Source organism: Amblyomma mixtum, chromosome 5 (assembly GCF_055824585.1).
Source record: "Amblyomma mixtum isolate Tamu chromosome 5, ASM5582458v1, whole genome shotgun sequence".
NCBI lineage: Eukaryota > Metazoa > Arthropoda > Arachnida > Ixodida > Ixodidae > Amblyomma > Amblyomma mixtum.
The window spans coordinates 195354539-195371840 of record NC_143016.1 but is presented as its reverse complement, the minus strand read 5'-3'; the positions used below and the strand labels follow the sequence as shown (position 1 = coordinate 195371840).

Sequence of the window (17302 nt, the reverse complement as noted above, 5' to 3'; positions counted from 1 at the left end):
CGCAGCTCTCATCGCGCTCCTGACGCGTTTCAGCCAATTTCAGATGAGGGTCGGCTCTGCACTCAGTCGCGGTGTTCTCGCTACTGCAGCTGCTTTCTGGAATGTCGCAAAGCTCAGAGCAGTGCGAAAGGACGGGACTCGTTTCGCATCGCTGGCTGCAAACACTAGCGCACAACTCAGCGACCGCAAACCAGCGACCGCACAACTCAGCGACCGCTTTCTCTCGCAGACGCGCTCGAACTCCGCAAGATATTTCGCCATATCTTCGGCGATCACGAAGGGCTGCGGCCTGTCTCTCAGCTGCTGACCGTTGGTCTCATGCAGAGCGGACAATGTTCTATCTCTCTCATAAAAGATCTCGTGTGCTTCAAGCTCCAGGTCCATCAGTTTCTTAGCGCGAGCACGCCATTTCATCTCAAGCTGCCTTCGTTTTTCTGCCTCTTCGTGCTCAAGCTGCCTCCGTTTTTCTGCCTCTTCGCACTCGCGGCGTATTTTGGCCTCCTCGAGCTCACGGCTTTCTTTGATCTCATCCCAGGCCTCATTGGCTTCCTCAGCCATTACTTCCTCTGCCCGCATGATCTCAAGAATCGCCAGCTTTCGTTTTGCGGGGCCCAAATCAATGCCCAACTCTTCACAAATTTCGATGAGTTCCTTCACTTTGAAGTTCTCCATCGCGCACAATAGCCTCTTGTAGTTTGCCCTTTTCTGAGAATTCCCTTGCCGTTCACTACTATAGCGCTACTAGTATGACACGCGCAAGTAACTCTTTCCAACAACGCCTCGTTTACTCCCTCTGCACCAGCTTTCGTTTCAAAGTGCTCCGACTTGGTTCGAAACAGCAAAGCTCTCTCCAGTGCAATACACAGCCCTACTCTAGACTACAATCACGTGTGCTAGAGCAGTCTGGCGAATTGAGGGGAAAACATCAGGCACTCACCACGCAGAGGTAGCTGACGCCGGTCGATCCCGCAGCTGCCATCCACTGTTGGGACTTTGGCATCCCACCGCTGCCACCACTGTTGGGACTGGGTGTCCGAGCCAGGAAACGGTCGAGGCGACGGTGAGAAAAAGGACGTTTATGTACAGTGTGTACAAGGGCTTTTACATGATACAAGGGTCAAGAGCACCACGGGCTACCACAAAGAAGAAGGGCGGCCCCGGCGGCGAGCGTAGCTCCGGCGTGATGGCTCTTCTGTTGCCCGTCTGCTGCGCGGGTTCAGCGCGGCTCCGTTTTTATAGCCGCCCGCTAACGGTTGCGGCAGCCAGCAGTTCAAATCCTCCAATCAGGTCACAGCACTGGCCACCGTTCAAATGAGACCAATGGTCGAGAGGCGCTGGCCGGCGACGCGTCGGAGGAGCCCGCACCGACGGAAAGGAGGGAAGGAGGTAGGGTCCGTGTCGGCGCCGGCGTGGCTGGATGAGTCACGCTGCACGTCGCGACATGTCCGAGAGAGTCTGGGCCTGCTTTGAGCGACGGCGGGCGCGCAGCGCTTGTTTCCAGAGAGGCCAGTCAGCGAAATGTGGGCTCCGGCACTACACCATTCACCAATGACCAAAGCACCGTCATCCCTGCACCGGCAGGAGCTTCGTGTGTCTCTGCGACACTGGCATCGCAACTCTTATGGGAAATATTTCAAGGAGCTTGCCGAACCAAGTGAATGGTGACAGCTGACAAATCTGACAAGAGGAAAACCATGCTGGCACTGTGAGAGCACCGCACTGGCTGATGGGAGTACGCATGGCGTGCATTGCCAATGCAGCAACGCAGCAGCTCGCCTAATGCGGTGACGGCTGCCCTTAGGGAACGTGAAATCTGCGAAACGGGGATTGCAGCCAAGTTGGCGAAGAACAGGGTAGGCTGGGACAACGTGCACGCTGCCAGGCGCAGCTCAGAATGCAAGAACAGAAAAACGCACTGGCGCATTTTCTTTCTGCGAGTGGCGCACCCCTCAGAAACGTTAATAATGGATTGCTCCACCAAGGCTCCCTACTTCTCTGCGTGGTCCTTTTGCGCAGGGGCATGTATCTATCGTTTCTCCTGCCGCCACGACAAGCAGGCAGCCGGCGGCGGTGCACCTCTGAGTGCGTAGTCACGGTTTCTTTCACTTCATTGCTGCGCCAGCTCGGTTCGTTGGTTGGCTCCACACGCGCACACTTTTGTGTTGTAAGCATGGTTTTGCCAGTGTGGTTGTAGCGTTTCCATGTTTGTTTCCTTTATGATTGACACTCAGTGACCATATTTATTTGTTATAACCGGTAATGTTTTGTGGCAGTATTGCTATAATCTGTTGATTTTACCATAGAACACATTGTAAAGCTGGCGGTGCCACAACTGACCATTGTTATATACGATATACGATATATATTATAACCAGTTTTGTTATAGGTGGGTTTGACTGTAAATATCTTACAGTATTTTCACATAACACTCTTCTGCACCCTGATTCCGCAATGCCTGCATGACTAGTGAGGTTTCCACTGAGTCAAATGCTTTCTCGTAATGAATGAACACTATATATAGGGGTTGGTTATATTCTGTGCATTTATCTATCACCTGACTGATAGCGTGAATATGGTCTATTGTTGAGTATCCTTTATGAAAACCTGCCTGATCATTTGGCTGATTGAAGCCTCTGGCTGTCCTGATTCTTTTTGCGGTTATCTTAGTAAATGCCTTTTAAGCAACAGACAGTAAGCTGATTGGTCTCTAATTTTTCAAGTCCTTGACGTCTCCTTTCTTATGGATTAAGGTGACATTAGCTTTCTCCCAAACTTTTGGTATGGTTGAGGTCATAAGGCATTGCATATACAGGGTGGCTAGCTTTATTAGCAGGCTCCCCTTATGTCCTTCAACAGATCTGCTGTCACCAGATCCTCACCAGCTGCTTTCCCCCTCTGCATTGCTCTTTTGGCTTTCTTTAATTCCTCTTTCGTTACTGGCGGGACAGCCCATTGCTGTGCGTTTCTGGCTCCATCATTTGCGTCCTGATCACAATGGCTGCTATGTAGATTTGTGTAGAATTCTTTGGCTACTTTAACTGATATTATTCATGTTGTTGATGACATTAGCCTCTCAATCTCTTCGGGCATACATCTGATTCATTACTGGCAGGTTGTCTCATTGCTGTGCATTACTGCCTCTCTCATTAACGTTCCGATTACATTGGCTACTGTATCGATTTATGTAGAACTCTGTGGCTGCTTTAACCATCCTGTCCATATTGCTAATGCCGGCTTCTTTGTCTGTTGGGGCGTACATCTGATTTTTTGCCTATGCCGAGTTCCCTTTTCGCCGATTTTGGGCTTGGGTTACCTCTGTCCTGTAGAGCATGCTCGATTCTTCAGTTACCTTCTGCTTGTTGATTTGCTCTGATAGCTCTGGCAGTTCTGTTCTGTCGGTGGGGTTAGTGACTTTCATGGTTTGGTGTTTCTTAATCAGATCTCATGTCTGCTGGGAGAGCTTGCTGGTATCCTGTTTAACCATCCTACCACCTACTTCTGCTGGGCACTATGTAATGACAGCTTTGAGATTATTATTTATTGCTTGAACATTAAGGTCGTCATCCTCATGTTAAAGGCAAATAGTGTCTTTTTTGTAGGGAGATCCTGAATTCTCCTATTTTCTGCCTTACTACTAAATCGTTGATAGGTTTCTTCAATCCTTGCTAGTGTCTTCCGTTCCATCTTCATGCATGGGCTAATGTGATGCCTTGTGCTGTAGATGGAGATATGTGCTGCATAAGTTCTCTGTCTCTTCAGCCGGGCTCGGTTGGCGTGAGCCTGTAAAGCAAGCCAAAGGCTGGCTGAGGTTGGGTTCCTAAGCGCATGGGTGAACTCTCACCAGAGGTGGCCCTATTAAAATAGGGCTAATCTGTGCTCCCTAAAGGGTGTACGGCGCCTCGGGGCTGGCGGTGCTCGGTGTGTGGTGAGCCGCAGCCCCACCCAAAACGTTAGCAGCCTCCTGTCAGGGCTGGATTGACTGGGGTGTTGTGTCTATCACAGCACCACTGCCTGCTGTCGGCTGTCAACCGGAGGGTTGGCTACCTGGCCGCAGTTGAGAAGCTGTGACTGGGGCTGTGGTGTACTAGGGTTGCTCCCAGGCCGGCTAACACTGGGAGGGATAGCGTCCTCCTGTTACCTAGCGGGGTGTGATGGCACTGGCGATGAAAGTCCTGAGGCGAAACGCTGGGAGTAGTTGCGTACTCCTGTAATCCAGTGAAATAGGAGGCGATGCTAATGCATCCCAGGACCTTGATCCTGGGAAGGGTCTGTGGTGATCCTATCCCAGGACTTAAAGCGAGAGAGTTCATACGCTGCGGCAGTCTAGGGATAGGCTGCTGTGGCTAAGTCTCCAGCAGATTCGCTGCAGGGAAATCCCCGCTGACTAAAGTCATCAGGGGTAGGGGCATCCCTGTGTAACCCGTGTCCAAAGATCACTCGGGAGCGCTGCTGGGGTCTGCCCTCGTTCCCCCTCCGGGAAACCAGGGCCATCTCTGGGAAATGCTGAGGCCTTCAGGCGTCTCAGTAGGCTAAGAGAGCGAGGGCAAAGCGAAAGCAGAACTGGCGCTTGCGTCCTTTGAGCGTCTGTGAGGAGTACCGTCGTGAGACCGTACGGGTGTGGGATGAAGCCCACACTCGCACTGCGGGTACGTAGGCGGTAGGTCCTGCTTGCAGGGCCGGCGTCAAATCCAAGACGCTTAATAAAAGTTGGTAGAATCGGGCTCCCGCTTGCAGTGCGGCGCGAAGGGATTACCCGAAGTCGAGGGCGCTTTGGCGTCTGGCAGGGGTGCACATCACAGAGGTGCACCACGGGGCGCAGCGACCCCGCCTTTCCGAAGCTCGTGGGTTGGACCCACACACGACCATCGGGGTGGCAGTAGTTCGTCAGTCCGCCACGCTCGATGGGAGGGCTTTCGAGCCCGAGGACGACCAAACCTAAATTGGTACAAGAGCAGTCTCTGGTGAGGGGGCGCACCAAGCACTTTGTGCAAGAGACTTGCACTTGGGAAGTGGCCTGGCCCTGGCCTAGTCTAGCTGTGTATGGCCGGGGGAAGCTGTTTTGGCAGGCCGAAAACTTCTGACCGAAGCGTGGCCTTGTGGTAGAGCATCCGCCTCGCATTCGGGAGGTGCTGGGTTCGATCCCCAGTGCCGCCGGGTACCCACCGGTTTCTTTAATGGGTACAAGATTTCCCCTGGCCTGGTGCTCGGCTCTTCTAGGGTGAAATGCTTAGGAAAAGGGTCTTAGACCAAACAGTTGCCTTGGCGGATGAGTGATAAGTTCCCCTGCCAAGCAGCCATAAGTCCGCCTCGTGCGGCATAAGCCCAATTTGTGGCCCTTTTTTTTTTCTTCTCGCAAGTCAGACAGCCGGAAAAACTGGCATGTCTAGTCAGCTGTGCTACTCTGAAGTTTTCTCTTCGAAACGAAGGATCGCTTACAGTGTTTGTCTTGAGACACGCTGGTTAGAGCGTACGAGTTTTGAGTCGGAACTCCTCACTTTGCAGTGAAACACGAACCACCTTTGCAGGCTGAGTGCTCGAAACTAGGTTGCCCCCGAAGGGGCGCAGCGGGGTTTACGGAGCTTCCTCCAAGCGCACACCCCTGAAGAAGCCGGGCGCCGGGCCGGGGGTGGCTTGTATCCATTTTTACCGGTGGGTGTCCGGCGGTGGGTTTCGAACCAACCACCTCCCGCAGCCGAAGCGGACGCCCAGACCCCAACGCCCAACGCACCTTTCCGAGGACCTTGTCCACTTCCTGTTCGCTTGTTTGCCAAAGAAGATATTCATTATCCATAAATTATTTCTCTGTGCGAACTGTACCAATGACATCATTAACGTGGCTAGTGCCTGGTCGCGAGCCTGCTTCTTGCCTACCTTGGCACCAAATGCCTGGCTAGCAGAAAAACCTTCCTGTGAAGCCTCCACCTGCCATGGTTTGCAGGTGGCATAACGAGCAGAACCGAGGTGAAGTGATACACAAAAGTGGCTAATGCTAGTGCACCTGAGTCACATTTAGCTCCACCAGGTTAATTGGAAGCCGTTTTTTTTCTATTCTTGCGTATGCATAATTGTTTATTACTCTCTGTCTGATGCAAGTGCAATGTGCAGCTATCCACACACCTGCTTGAAGCACTCTTGTTTCATTTGTGGGTGGCTTGAAGCCCGACCTTATTGTGCCTGCACATGCTTATCGATTGTGTTTAACTCTTCATTTCTTCAAAAGCAGTATTTGCCCTCCAGGGAGCAGCAGTCATCATTGCGCGGCTTCTGAGCACTGTAGATATGTGTGCGAACGACTGTACTCTAGCGAACCAGTTCCACGTGGGCATTAGTACACACGTGTGCATAGAACACGTGCTGCTGTTTTCAGTCTGCTCTGCTTTGGCACTGTTGATTTGTCCCGCTTGAGTTCCCTGAACGTGTGAAGAGGTGTAATGAGAAACAGTGCCATGCGTAGACGTGGTTTGAAGGAAGCTGGCAGTGCGAGGCATGGGCTGACCATTGTTAGTGTTGTTCCTTATGAGCTGCTTTAGATATGAGCGCCTGTTGTTCGGAGTTGGTGTTTTGTCAGCCCCATTCATGAGGGTTGGTTCTGGGATGCGGCGGTTGTTGTCCTCCCCCTGCAGGCTGGTCACGGTGCCCCTGGTGTTCTGCCAGGAAGGTAGCCAGCCCTGGCGCCTGCCGGCCCTGCTGCGGGTGCCCTGCCACTGCCACACCAGCACGCTGTACGCCGCTGCAGCTGTGCACCTCTCCCCCGGTGGGTGTTTTATTGGAAGCCTTTTTTTATTCTCAGTCGTGATGAGCAGCTGTCAAGGTTTCAAGTGTTACGTGCACGTGTCATGTCCGTATCTTTCTTGTTGCACTACGCTTGAGGAAGCTGTTTCTGACCACTTCTGCTCAGGTCGTGCGAACTGGTATGCTATGGTGGAGCTGGAAAGGAAAGGAAATTTGCAGGTATCACTTCCCCATCTGGTGCTAATGAAGGGCTGGGCATTTGGATACATTGAAATGGGCTTCAAGGCCACCGTACGTACCAGAAATGGTTGGCCTGTGTAGTGCCAGTTGATGAGGGCGCTGGTGTGCAGGCGCCTGTAGAGTTACTGTATATGCTACCAAAGGTAGCAGAGTTGCACGTCTGTTTGATAAACGCCGCTCGCGGCTCCATTGGTAGAGCGCCATCACGTGGTGTCCAAGCAACCGTGTACTGCGGAGAAGACGACGCTCGAAGGGCAAAATCGTTCACTTCCGGTTCTGAACCGGTTTTACCGGTGTCGAGTGCTCCCCCGCCGCCTCTGTCCCCGATTCGAGATGCCCTGCAGCCTTTCTTCTCCCTGTGAGAGCCTCCTCGGTACGGTGCATGTTTTGCCCATCGGACCAGAAACACGTGCGCTGATGACGTAGGCCGGCCGCCGCTGCAGCGAACTGGATTGACAGCCGGCCAAGTTCGAAGCGGATCCACTATCCAACGGCTGTTTACGTTCGCTGCTGTGGGGTGTCTAGCGTGCGTAGCTCACGCCTTTTTTTGTAGTTTTTTTTTGCTAAAAGTTGCATTGAGGCGTAACGTTCATCCAGTTTCAAGTAAACTGTATTTTGGATTTTTATACTGTCCTTTTTATAGTCCTAGCTCATAACTTTTTGCAGGGTTTCGTATTTAGTAAAAGAGACTATAAACAGGTTTTTTAACGCAGGTCCGGTGAATAAATGTTGCCGCAAAGATGAGTGAATGCTGCATTTGCACGGCGTATTTAGAATACTGAGTCTGCCCTTAGGTTATCAGGTAAATAGTTCGGGGAAGGTGACTGTGGGAATCGCATGCTGCCGCAGCTCACGACGCGCGCTAGAAACAGCTCCGTTTTTTCTTGGCTATATTTTTTGACTAGGTTACACGGTCAGCTTTTTAGATGCTTTTTAATTGCGATCAATCGAAAAAGTGGTTTAAGAACCTCGGAAAAGCGCCCACGGTTGATCGGTGATGCGCCAGGCATGTCGCCTGCAGAAACGGAGTGCGGCTTCGCCGCATAACTTCGGTTGCTTGACACGAAAGATGGCGGACCTACGCGCAACTCTGCTACCTTTGGTAGCATATACAGTAACTCTAGGCGCCTGCTACACGCTCGCCCATGTGTACCAGAAATCCATTCGGTGTGCAGGCACCTGCTATACGCTCGCCCATGTGTACCAGAAATGCTTGGCCTGTGTAGTGCCAGTTGATGAGGGCGCTGGTGTGCAGGCGCCTGCTACACGCTCGCCCATGTGTACCAGAAATGCTTGGCCTGTGTAGTGCCAGTTGATGAGGGCGCTGGTGTGCAGGTGCCTGCTACACGCTCGCCCATGTGTACCATAAATGCTTGGCCTGTGTAGTGCCAGTTGATGAGGGCGCTGGTGTGCAGGTGCCTGCTACACGCTCGCCCATGTGTACCAGAAATGCTTGGCCTGTGTAGTGCCAGTTGATGAGGGCGCTGGTGTGCAGGCGCCTGCTACACGGTCGCCCATGTGTACCAGAAATGCTTGGCCTGTGTAGTGCCAGTTGATGAGGGCGCTGGTGTGCAGGCGCCTGCTACACGCTCGCCCATGTGTACCAGAAATGCTTGGCCTGTGTAGTGCCAGTTGATGAGGGCGCTGGTGTGCAGGCGCCTGCTACACGCTCGCCCATGTGTACCAGAAATGCTTGGCCTGTGTAGTGCCAGTTGATGAGGGCGCTGGTGTGCAGGCGCCTGCTACACGCTCGCCCATGTGTACCAGAAATGCTTGGCCTGTGTAGTGCCAGTTGATGAGGGCGCTGGTGTGCAGGCGCCTGCTACACGCTCGCCCATGTGTACCAGAAATGCTTGGCCTTTGTGCAAACGCCTGCTACACGCTCGCCCATGTGTACCAGAAATGCTTGGCCTGTGTGCAGGCGCCTGCTACATGCTCGCCCATGTGTACCAGAAATGCTTGGCCCGTGTAGTGCCAGTTGATGAGGGCGCTGGTGTGCGGGCGGCTGCTACACACTCGCCCATGTGTACCAGAAATGCTTGGCCTGTGTGCAAACGCCTGCTACATGCTCGCCCATGTGTACCAGAAAAGCTTGGCCCGTGTAGTGCCAGTTGATGAGGGTGCTAGTGTGCAGGCGCCTGCTACACGCTCACCCATATGTACCAGAAATGCTTGGCCTGTGTGCAGGCACCTGCTACACGCTTGCCCTGGTGGATGCCGGCAGCCAGCAGTGCTCGCGCTGTGCCCCCAGCCTGTGCTGTGGTGGCTGTGAGGTGGCCCGAGCTGGCCGGGTGTCCTTGCAGCCGGGGGACTGCCTCGCCCTGCGCTGCCACGAGGCACCACCACCCGAGGCACAGGCGTGGCCCCCACCCAGCCCCCCACGGCCACCCCTGTCCCTGCAGGGCTGCCTGCGGGCCTTCAGTGAGAGGTGGGCTCTCTCCACCAGTCTTCTTCATGTGCGGTGGGCAAATGTCTGCAGCCATTTTTGCTATCTTCTAACAAACAGTAATGCTCAGACAAAGAAGCATGGTCAAGGGCATCCGCAGAACTTTTTCCAAGGGGGGGGGGAATGGAATTACCTGTCTAGGGAAGTACAATTTTTTTTCTCTCGGTAGCAGAAAGGATGAAAAGATACCGAGGAAAAGTTTCAGCATCACTTTCTCAGTTCTTCTTGATCCATGGCAGTCCTGAAAAATGCCTTTATCGGAATGCATAGCTTTTTTGGCAGTGTTTGCAATTTTTTTTAATACGAAATTTGAGCTCCAAACAGAAGATTTTTGTGCTGATTTAGACAGAAAGGTTTGCATGTATAATTATGGAAGAAGTGCTTGAGCCTCGAAAAATTTTTGTTTTGTTGTACATGGCTGCAAACATGCAATTTTGCCAAATCTCAAAAGCAACATTTTCCACCTCTTCTGATGTACGTTCCCCCCCCCAGAAAAAAAAACTACAGTATTTCTTGGAAAACTATCATCTTTACCTCATTCTGACATGCCCTTGATTGTAATGTGCACCCATATTTCATGTTTCAATTAAAAAATGGCTGCCGCGGTGGCTCAGTGGCTATGGTGCTTGGCTGCTGACCCAAAAGACGTGGGTTCGATCCCGACCGCGGCGGCTGGAACTTCTTTGGAGGAGAAATTCTAGAGGCCCGTGTACTGTGCGATGTCAGTGCACGTTAAAGAACCCCAGGTGGTCGAAATTTCCGGAGCCCTTCACTACGGCGTTTCTCATAGCCTTAGTCGCTTTGGGACGTTAAACCCCGTAAACCAAACCAATTAAAAAATGGAGGGGGCACTTTGGCTCTCTAGAGTGCTGCAAGGCAAAAGCATTTCCTGGTGCACTGTTTTTTATTTTATTTTTTATTTTTGTTTCTTTTTTATTTTATTTTTAAGTTTTTTTCCTTTTGTATTATTTTATTTCATTTATGAAACCCCTGCTTTCACTAGATGCACCTTTATTCATGCCCAAACCCTGAGCCTTTGTGGTAGAGTGGTAGTGTCTCCACTTCAAATGCCAAAGGCCCTGGTTCGATTCCCAGCCTTGACACTGTTTCTTTTTAAGGAGTCACGATGACAGACTTGCTAGCATTCCTTGGTCAGGACAGTAGGAGGCATTGAAGGCCTTAAAATGTATCTTCACTGTGAACAGCCGGCCTCTCACCCATGATGAAGTGGTGCCATCATCACTCGTTGTCCTCTCATGCTGGTGCGCTGCTTGAATTGGCCCTGGCAGATGAGATCCCTCACTTTTCATCCTGTCGCTGGGAAGCAGCCCTTTTTCAGCCCCTGTGGTCCTGCACACAAGGCCACTTAGTTTTTTTTTTTTAGACCCGGCGTCGTAGTGAGTCCTGCGTTAGGGGTATGCGAATATACATTATAACAGTACCGGTTTATAACTATATATCAGCTATAACAATGGTCAATCGCAGCACCGTCAACTTTACCTTGTGTTCTATGGTAAAATAAGCGGCTTGTAGCAATTCTGTCATAGCGCATTATCGATTACAACAAATAAATCTGGTCATTGAGTATAAAAGAAACAAATACAAGAAAACGCTACAACAGCACCAGCATAGGCGCCGACTGTGGGGGCCTGGAGGGCTTGAGCCCCCCCCCTTCCCCCCAGAAACTGAGTGGTGCGGTGAGGAGGCAGCATATCTGCTGGGAACTGGCACATTCACACGGGCGACAGGGTGTCCATTGTTTCTTAGACACGAAAAGTTTGAAATATGTTTGTACTGAAATTTTAATGCTATCGTCCACTGTTGTGTCCTCGCAAAGTGCTTTTTGTGTACTACAGTGAAATCTCGATACAACGAACTTCGCGGGGTCGCGAATAATCGTTCGTTATTTTGAAATATCGTAATAACGAAAGACTCGCGAAAAAAGGTAGTAGTATTACTGGACAATGAAAATACTGTACCTTCAGGAAGGGCACACGACAAGCTATGTAATTTTCAAACAGGAACGCAAACGAGAGGTTCAGCGCTCGTTTATTTGAAGAAATCCGTGATTCTGGCGGGTGCGACACAGGCGCCCCAGGACGAACTCTTCAACGTCAACTTTTTGGAGCACAGAATCAGGCACATCGCTACAACGTCCGACGAATGTGCGAAGTTTGCCTATGGATGCAAGAACCTCCGCACTAGACACAGGTTCGGCCGCTTGGTCTGCAGGCGGCGAGTCGGCATCGTCGTCCAGTTCATTTTCTTCACCACGCTCTCCATACTCGCGAACGCTGCTCATGATGTCTTCTACAGTCAGGGGCAGCATTTTCCGACTCGGCGTAGTCGGCAAAAGTTATAGAAGAGTCTACAGAGAGTTTCTCAGTGACTTCAGTCCGCACCTCTTTTGCGCTGTCGTCATCCGTGCTATCAGCGTCATCGCAGTCTTCTGTGTGAAGCGGCGATTTCACCAGGCCAGCTTTCCTCCAGCAGTTGTTGATGGTCGAGGCCTTTACGTTCCACCACACCCCAGTTACCATTTCGGCAGCCTGGCGGACATTTATGGCTGTTGGGAGTCCGAGCCGAAGGTTTAACAGCGCTGCACTAGGCGCTTCCGAAACGATGTGTTTCCTTAAGCGTGAACTGCCGTCGCTTCATCTTGACGCTGGCGCCCGCAGAATTCATCGTCAGCACAGTCAACACGCAGCGGCGAGAAACGACTAGGCCTCGCGTTCGCGGCGGCCGCACACAAAAAAAGAAAAGCGCGGAGGTAGTCTAGTCACATGCACACCCACGGCCGCTCTCAACGCGCGCGCTCTCTCGCTCTCTCTTAAGGAGAGAGTGCGCGCGTCGAGACCGGCCGTGGCACACCGTGGGAGAAAAAAAACGGAGGAGGAGAGACGAGCCAACTTCCGGTTGCGAGGCGGCTTCGGATTGGACTGGATTGTATCGGATGCCTGCCCTTGGCGATTAGCAGAGTTAGCGTGTGCCTCTCGGGGAGTCGGCTCACTTCTCCGGGGTAAGTTCGTAATAATGAGGTGCATTTACAATAGGTGGGCAAATAAATTATGCTCGTTATTCTGAAATGTTCGGTATTTTGAAATTCATAGTAGTGAAATATTTTTACATTGAAAATATAGATATTTTGGCGGGGATTTTGAAAAAGTTCGTAAATATGAAAAATTCGTTAATGTGAGGGTCGTAGTAACGAGATTATACTGTAACATCATCTGTAGATTTATTTATTTATTTTATTTATTGGTACATACTGTCAATCCCATATGGGATTATAACAGGAAGGGCATAAGTTGAACAGTCTAATAAATAGGCATAATAAGGCAAGCAAGCATAACACAAAGGTAAACACTCAGCGTTTACCTTTTAGAGATACCATGGCACCTGTAAGCGCTCGTTTGTCTTTGTTCTGTGTTCCTTCGTCCGCGTCTTCTTGCGCTGGTAAAACACCATGGAATACAGTGTTCTGCAACATTATCAAAACCAGTTTTAAAAAATTCTCCTGCCTCAGCCGGAGGCTCGCTGGCGGTGAAACCGAGCACTAAGCTTGCTTACTGTTGTCTCCTTTGTTGCATAGTGAGTATGGCATTGGCACTCACCAGGTCTGGTTGCGCGTGATACCAAACCAGAACCACCTGTGACGAGATCGAGGCAGTGAAAGCCGCCAACGTCGAGTTTATGCCAAAAGGTAACGCTGGCTCTTCTGGCATCGCTGAAGGAGAGCACCGCAACCGAAAAGTGCCGAGGCAAGCGTGGAAATTCGCGCGGCTAGCTTTGAATGCGCCGTTCGGGCCATGTCGTCTTCTTTAGCACATCGAATATATTTCGACCAGCGCATTTTGAAAAGCATCGTAAACAATTAAGTGGCCTGACGGCGATTTACCGATAAACAATATCTTGTCTGCTTCCTCATCAAGTCATCTGCTTTCATGGTTCACTCCACACAAACAGTAAACTTTGCGAAGTATTGAGTTGTGCTTTTCAGTTTGCATTCTGATTTGTGGTGGTGAATTTTATTATTCTTCCCTGCTGTGGTGTGTAGAGCAGGAGTATGCCTATTTACACTGCCAAGGAGAAAGCGCAGGCGGTATTGTGGTTCCATGTACTATACGGGCTCCATGTGCTACGTCCACGAGTAGTTCAAGTTTCGCCGTTGACTACCGTCTCGTCGTGCAGTTTTGAATTGGTGCCGCAAGTTTGAAGAAGCCGGGTTAGTCGTGAGGCTGGTGAGAAGTGATACAAACAAGAAACACAACGGGATGCACTCGATCCCCGTATGTCGTCCACCGTGAGCCGGGCTCTAAGAAAGAGGGGATGGCGGCCTTACAGGGTGCAGATGTGCCAAAATCTAAGCCTGGTAGATAAAACCAAGAGAGTTGCAGTCTGCCAGTCTGAGCAGCAGCGGATCACAGCGGACTATGGACACCTTGCCTTCTGGGTGTTCACCGACATCTTGACGGACATGTAAACAGTTAAAACATTCGTTTTGGGCAAAGGGCAACCCTCGTTTTATCTTCACAAGGCCCATGAACTCCCCACGCATCGTTGCGTAGTGTGGAATTTGGCGTGTAGGAGTGATGGGCCTGTTTTTCTTTGAAGAAACGGTCACTGCTGAATCGTGTGCACGCCTTACGGGGGGAGAATTGCTGTCGGGGCTGGCGGAGTGCCGTATGCAGCAGGAGGTGTGCACCTTACAGCGAGGTGGTGCCCCCCCCCCCCACCCCCCCCCTCAGCCCAATGCGCACGCAGAGTGCCTAAGTGGCTGCACAAAGAGTTTCCAGGTTGGTGGATGGGGCGAGAGTCCCCCAGTATGCTGTGGCCACCATTCTGGCCACACTTGTCTCCTTGTGATTTCTTTGTGTGGGGTCTACAGCACTGGAAGCCTTAGCAGTATTGGAGAATTGAAAGATCGCACCACAATCAGGGATGAGATGCGAGCTGCAGTGCTTGATGAGTATGCCCAGAGGTGGTGTATCGACGCTGCCAGCGGTCACTTCGAGGACTGAGCCAACTGAGCACTTTCTAGCATGAACTTCTTTCTGTTAATAACTCGATAAAGTGCACTTTTTTTTCTCTTTTCACAACTCGGTATACCGCCACTGACTTATTGTCTTTCTGTTCAACAGCTGACGCATTCCCCTTCCGACGATGGGGCATGCATGACAAGAAAAGACCATGGTCTCATTCTGCTTCTGTGCTCAAAAGACCAATGCATTCTAATTACTTTTATTGCATAAATGGTCATACATAATCCTGGAAATGGTCTACGGTTTAAGTTGTTGGCATTAGAGACTACTAACAACGATGCCTGAGACAACATGGCCCGAACAGTGCATTCAAAGCTAGCCATGCGAATTGCAACGCTCACCTTGGCACTTTTCGGCCGCAACACTTTCCTTCAGCAATGCCAGGTGGCACCACCAGTACCCTTCGGCGGAAACTTGGCATTTGTGGCTTTCACTGCCTCGATCGCGTCACAGGTGGTTCTGGTTTAGCATCACGCGCAGTGAAACCTGGTAAGAGCCATTCTTATACTTACTACGCTGCAAAGGGGGCAACAGTAAGTAAGCTTTCTCCATGGTTTCACTGCAAACGAATCTCTGGTTGAGGCAGGAGAATTTTTCAAAAAGGTTGCGATAAAGTTGCAGAACACTGTACATATGCCCGGCCTGAGCAGTCACGATATCATGCATTTCACATTTGATTTATCATATGCACCATAGTCAAAACTCGCCAAGACCATTAGCAACTATAACAAAGCTCCTTTTGTAGCCCTTAATAACTGAGCTCTATTTAGATATTTTCTTACCAGGTTATTCGAGCGCTCAGTAAAAACAAACTGGGGCATGTACCAAAATAAAGGGTTTTAACTGATTCATCGTCTTATCGCTCTTCAGCGTGTGTACTGCAATAGCCATGCTCCATGTTATAACAGATATTTATAACGATTTTATATCAAAAGGAAAATACTTTTTCGAACTGCTAAGTATTCATTAAAACATGTCCACTGAACAGCATACAAGGCAGGTGCTTCAGCATATTAATGAACACTGAAGTCTACTAAATCCACCTTCTTCAGAATAACCCTTGTGAACAATCTGAAGACTAATCCAAAATGTTTCTGGAACATAATAAATCCTTGAAAGATCAATAAAGTGTCGTTGTTGCACCCACTGGCGAACCTGCTCCCGACCACCTCTGTGCTACTGCACTAAATGATACTTTTGTTGAGTCGTTTCGTTCTTCATCCTATGTTATCCAACGTCCCAATCTCCAACTGTGCGGTTATTTCGCAATGGATCCCACCATGTTCCACTTGGAAGGCATCATATCGATTATCAATTTGAAACTAATGTCTTCTGGTGGAATTGATGTTATAAATGACAAATTCATACGGAATGCTAAATAGTATACAGTCGAACCCGGATATATCGAATTCGAAGGGGATCGGAAAATAGTTCGATATAGCGAAAATTTGATATACAGGTATAGGCTAAAACTGCACTCCCGATCATAACAAATTGTGGCTTACCGTTTGGAATAGCCGCGAATCACATAGTATGGGCACGTAATATGAAAGCGCTTTATTTCGCGGAAAAAAAATCACTAATTTTGGGCTGCTTTTTCCCCTGGGAAACGAAGTTCAAAACACTGGCCTCGATCTTCTCGAGACTGTCCAGGTGCGAGAGCACAGTGCCTTCCATTTCGCCGCAACAGCGCCGAATCAGGCTAACGCTGACGCCAGTTCAGTGGCTGCGCACGGACGCGTTTCTTCGACAACACAGTTGCCCTCGTCGTCGCTGGAGTCGGCGTCTTGAACGCCAGTTACCGCTTGAACTTCGCTGTCAGCGTTAAAGTCCTCAACAGTCACTTCGGACGGAACGGCGCCGAGAAAATTGGACAAGTCGCGAAACGCGTCGTCCAAGAACACATCGTCATCTAAATCTTCCGGGCATTCATCTCCGGCCACTTCAAGGCCTGCCTTGCCAAAACAGTTGGCTACTGGGGCCTGCTTCACGTCGCGCGTTGAAACACAGGCACACACAAAAAAAAAAAACAAAAAAAAAACACGCGAGGCGCAGATGGAGCGATAAGAGCGAGGCCTATGCGAGCGGCAGTCAACGCGGCTGCGAAGGAACGACAGAGGGAAAAGAAAGAGCAGGGAGAAAGATCAACGCTCTGGGCTGCGTTTTTTTTTTTTTTTTTCCTGAGCTCTCTCTTTTCCTCAGACCCACGATGTGCCCACGAGCGACCGTTTTCTCTCTCTCCCTTTCCCCAAGAAGCGTGGCTTAGAACCGGCGCCGCGCGTCTCCATGCCGCACTCTCTCTTCGCTAAATGACCTTGACGGAGCACACGCCGGCGATACACGAGGAGCGGGAAAGCTCGCGCCGGTGGGGCGCAAAAACGGGGAACAAAAAAAAAAAAGGGGGTCCTGCGCCTGCTGACTGACTGCGGAAATGTTCTCGCTGAGGCGGCTGAGGACCGGACAGGAATGTCTTTGGGGAAAGCGCACCGTCCAGGGGCGCGGCGTGGCGCGGCGTTCGATATATCCAATGTCCGGCGAAAATGGAATTCGATATACAACGCAACTGTCTTATACTTTTACATAGTATTTTCAAGGGGGTAATCTGTGTGTTCGATATATCCGGGTTCGACTGTAGTTCTAACATCATGAAATGCATATTCTCACAATCATATCATGGTGTACTACTGAAGACTGGAAGGCTGCTGTGGTCATACAAGTACATAAAGCCGGAGGGAAACAGAATCCATCTAACCATTGACCCATATCTTTGAGATCAGTAGCATGGAAAGTAATGGTACATATATTTACACATCCTGTTAATTTTCTGGAGAATAACAATTTG

The 17302-nt window shown here is 50.4% G+C and overlaps 1 protein-coding gene across 7 annotated transcripts in view; it reads left to right on the top strand.

Annotated features, from left to right (window-relative positions):
- LOC149345339 (uncharacterized) overlaps positions 1 to 17302 on the top strand; it is a 154996-nt gene that overhangs the window by 119865 nt on the left and 17829 nt on the right. For 5 of the 7 annotated variants that reach the window (XR_016283273.1, XM_089546589.1, XM_089546588.1 and 2 more), the window contains 2 exons: positions 6624 to 6754; positions 9160 to 9400. Coding sequence is in view for 6 of the 7 variants with exons in the window: in XM_089546589.1 (XP_089402715.1) it covers positions 6624 to 6754; positions 9160 to 9400 (372 nt within the window). In the remaining variant the exon portion in view is untranslated. The remainder of the gene's footprint in view (positions 1 to 6623; positions 6755 to 9159; positions 9401 to 17302) is intronic. The other 2 variants (XM_089546591.1, XM_089546593.1) reach the window with 1 other exon arrangement.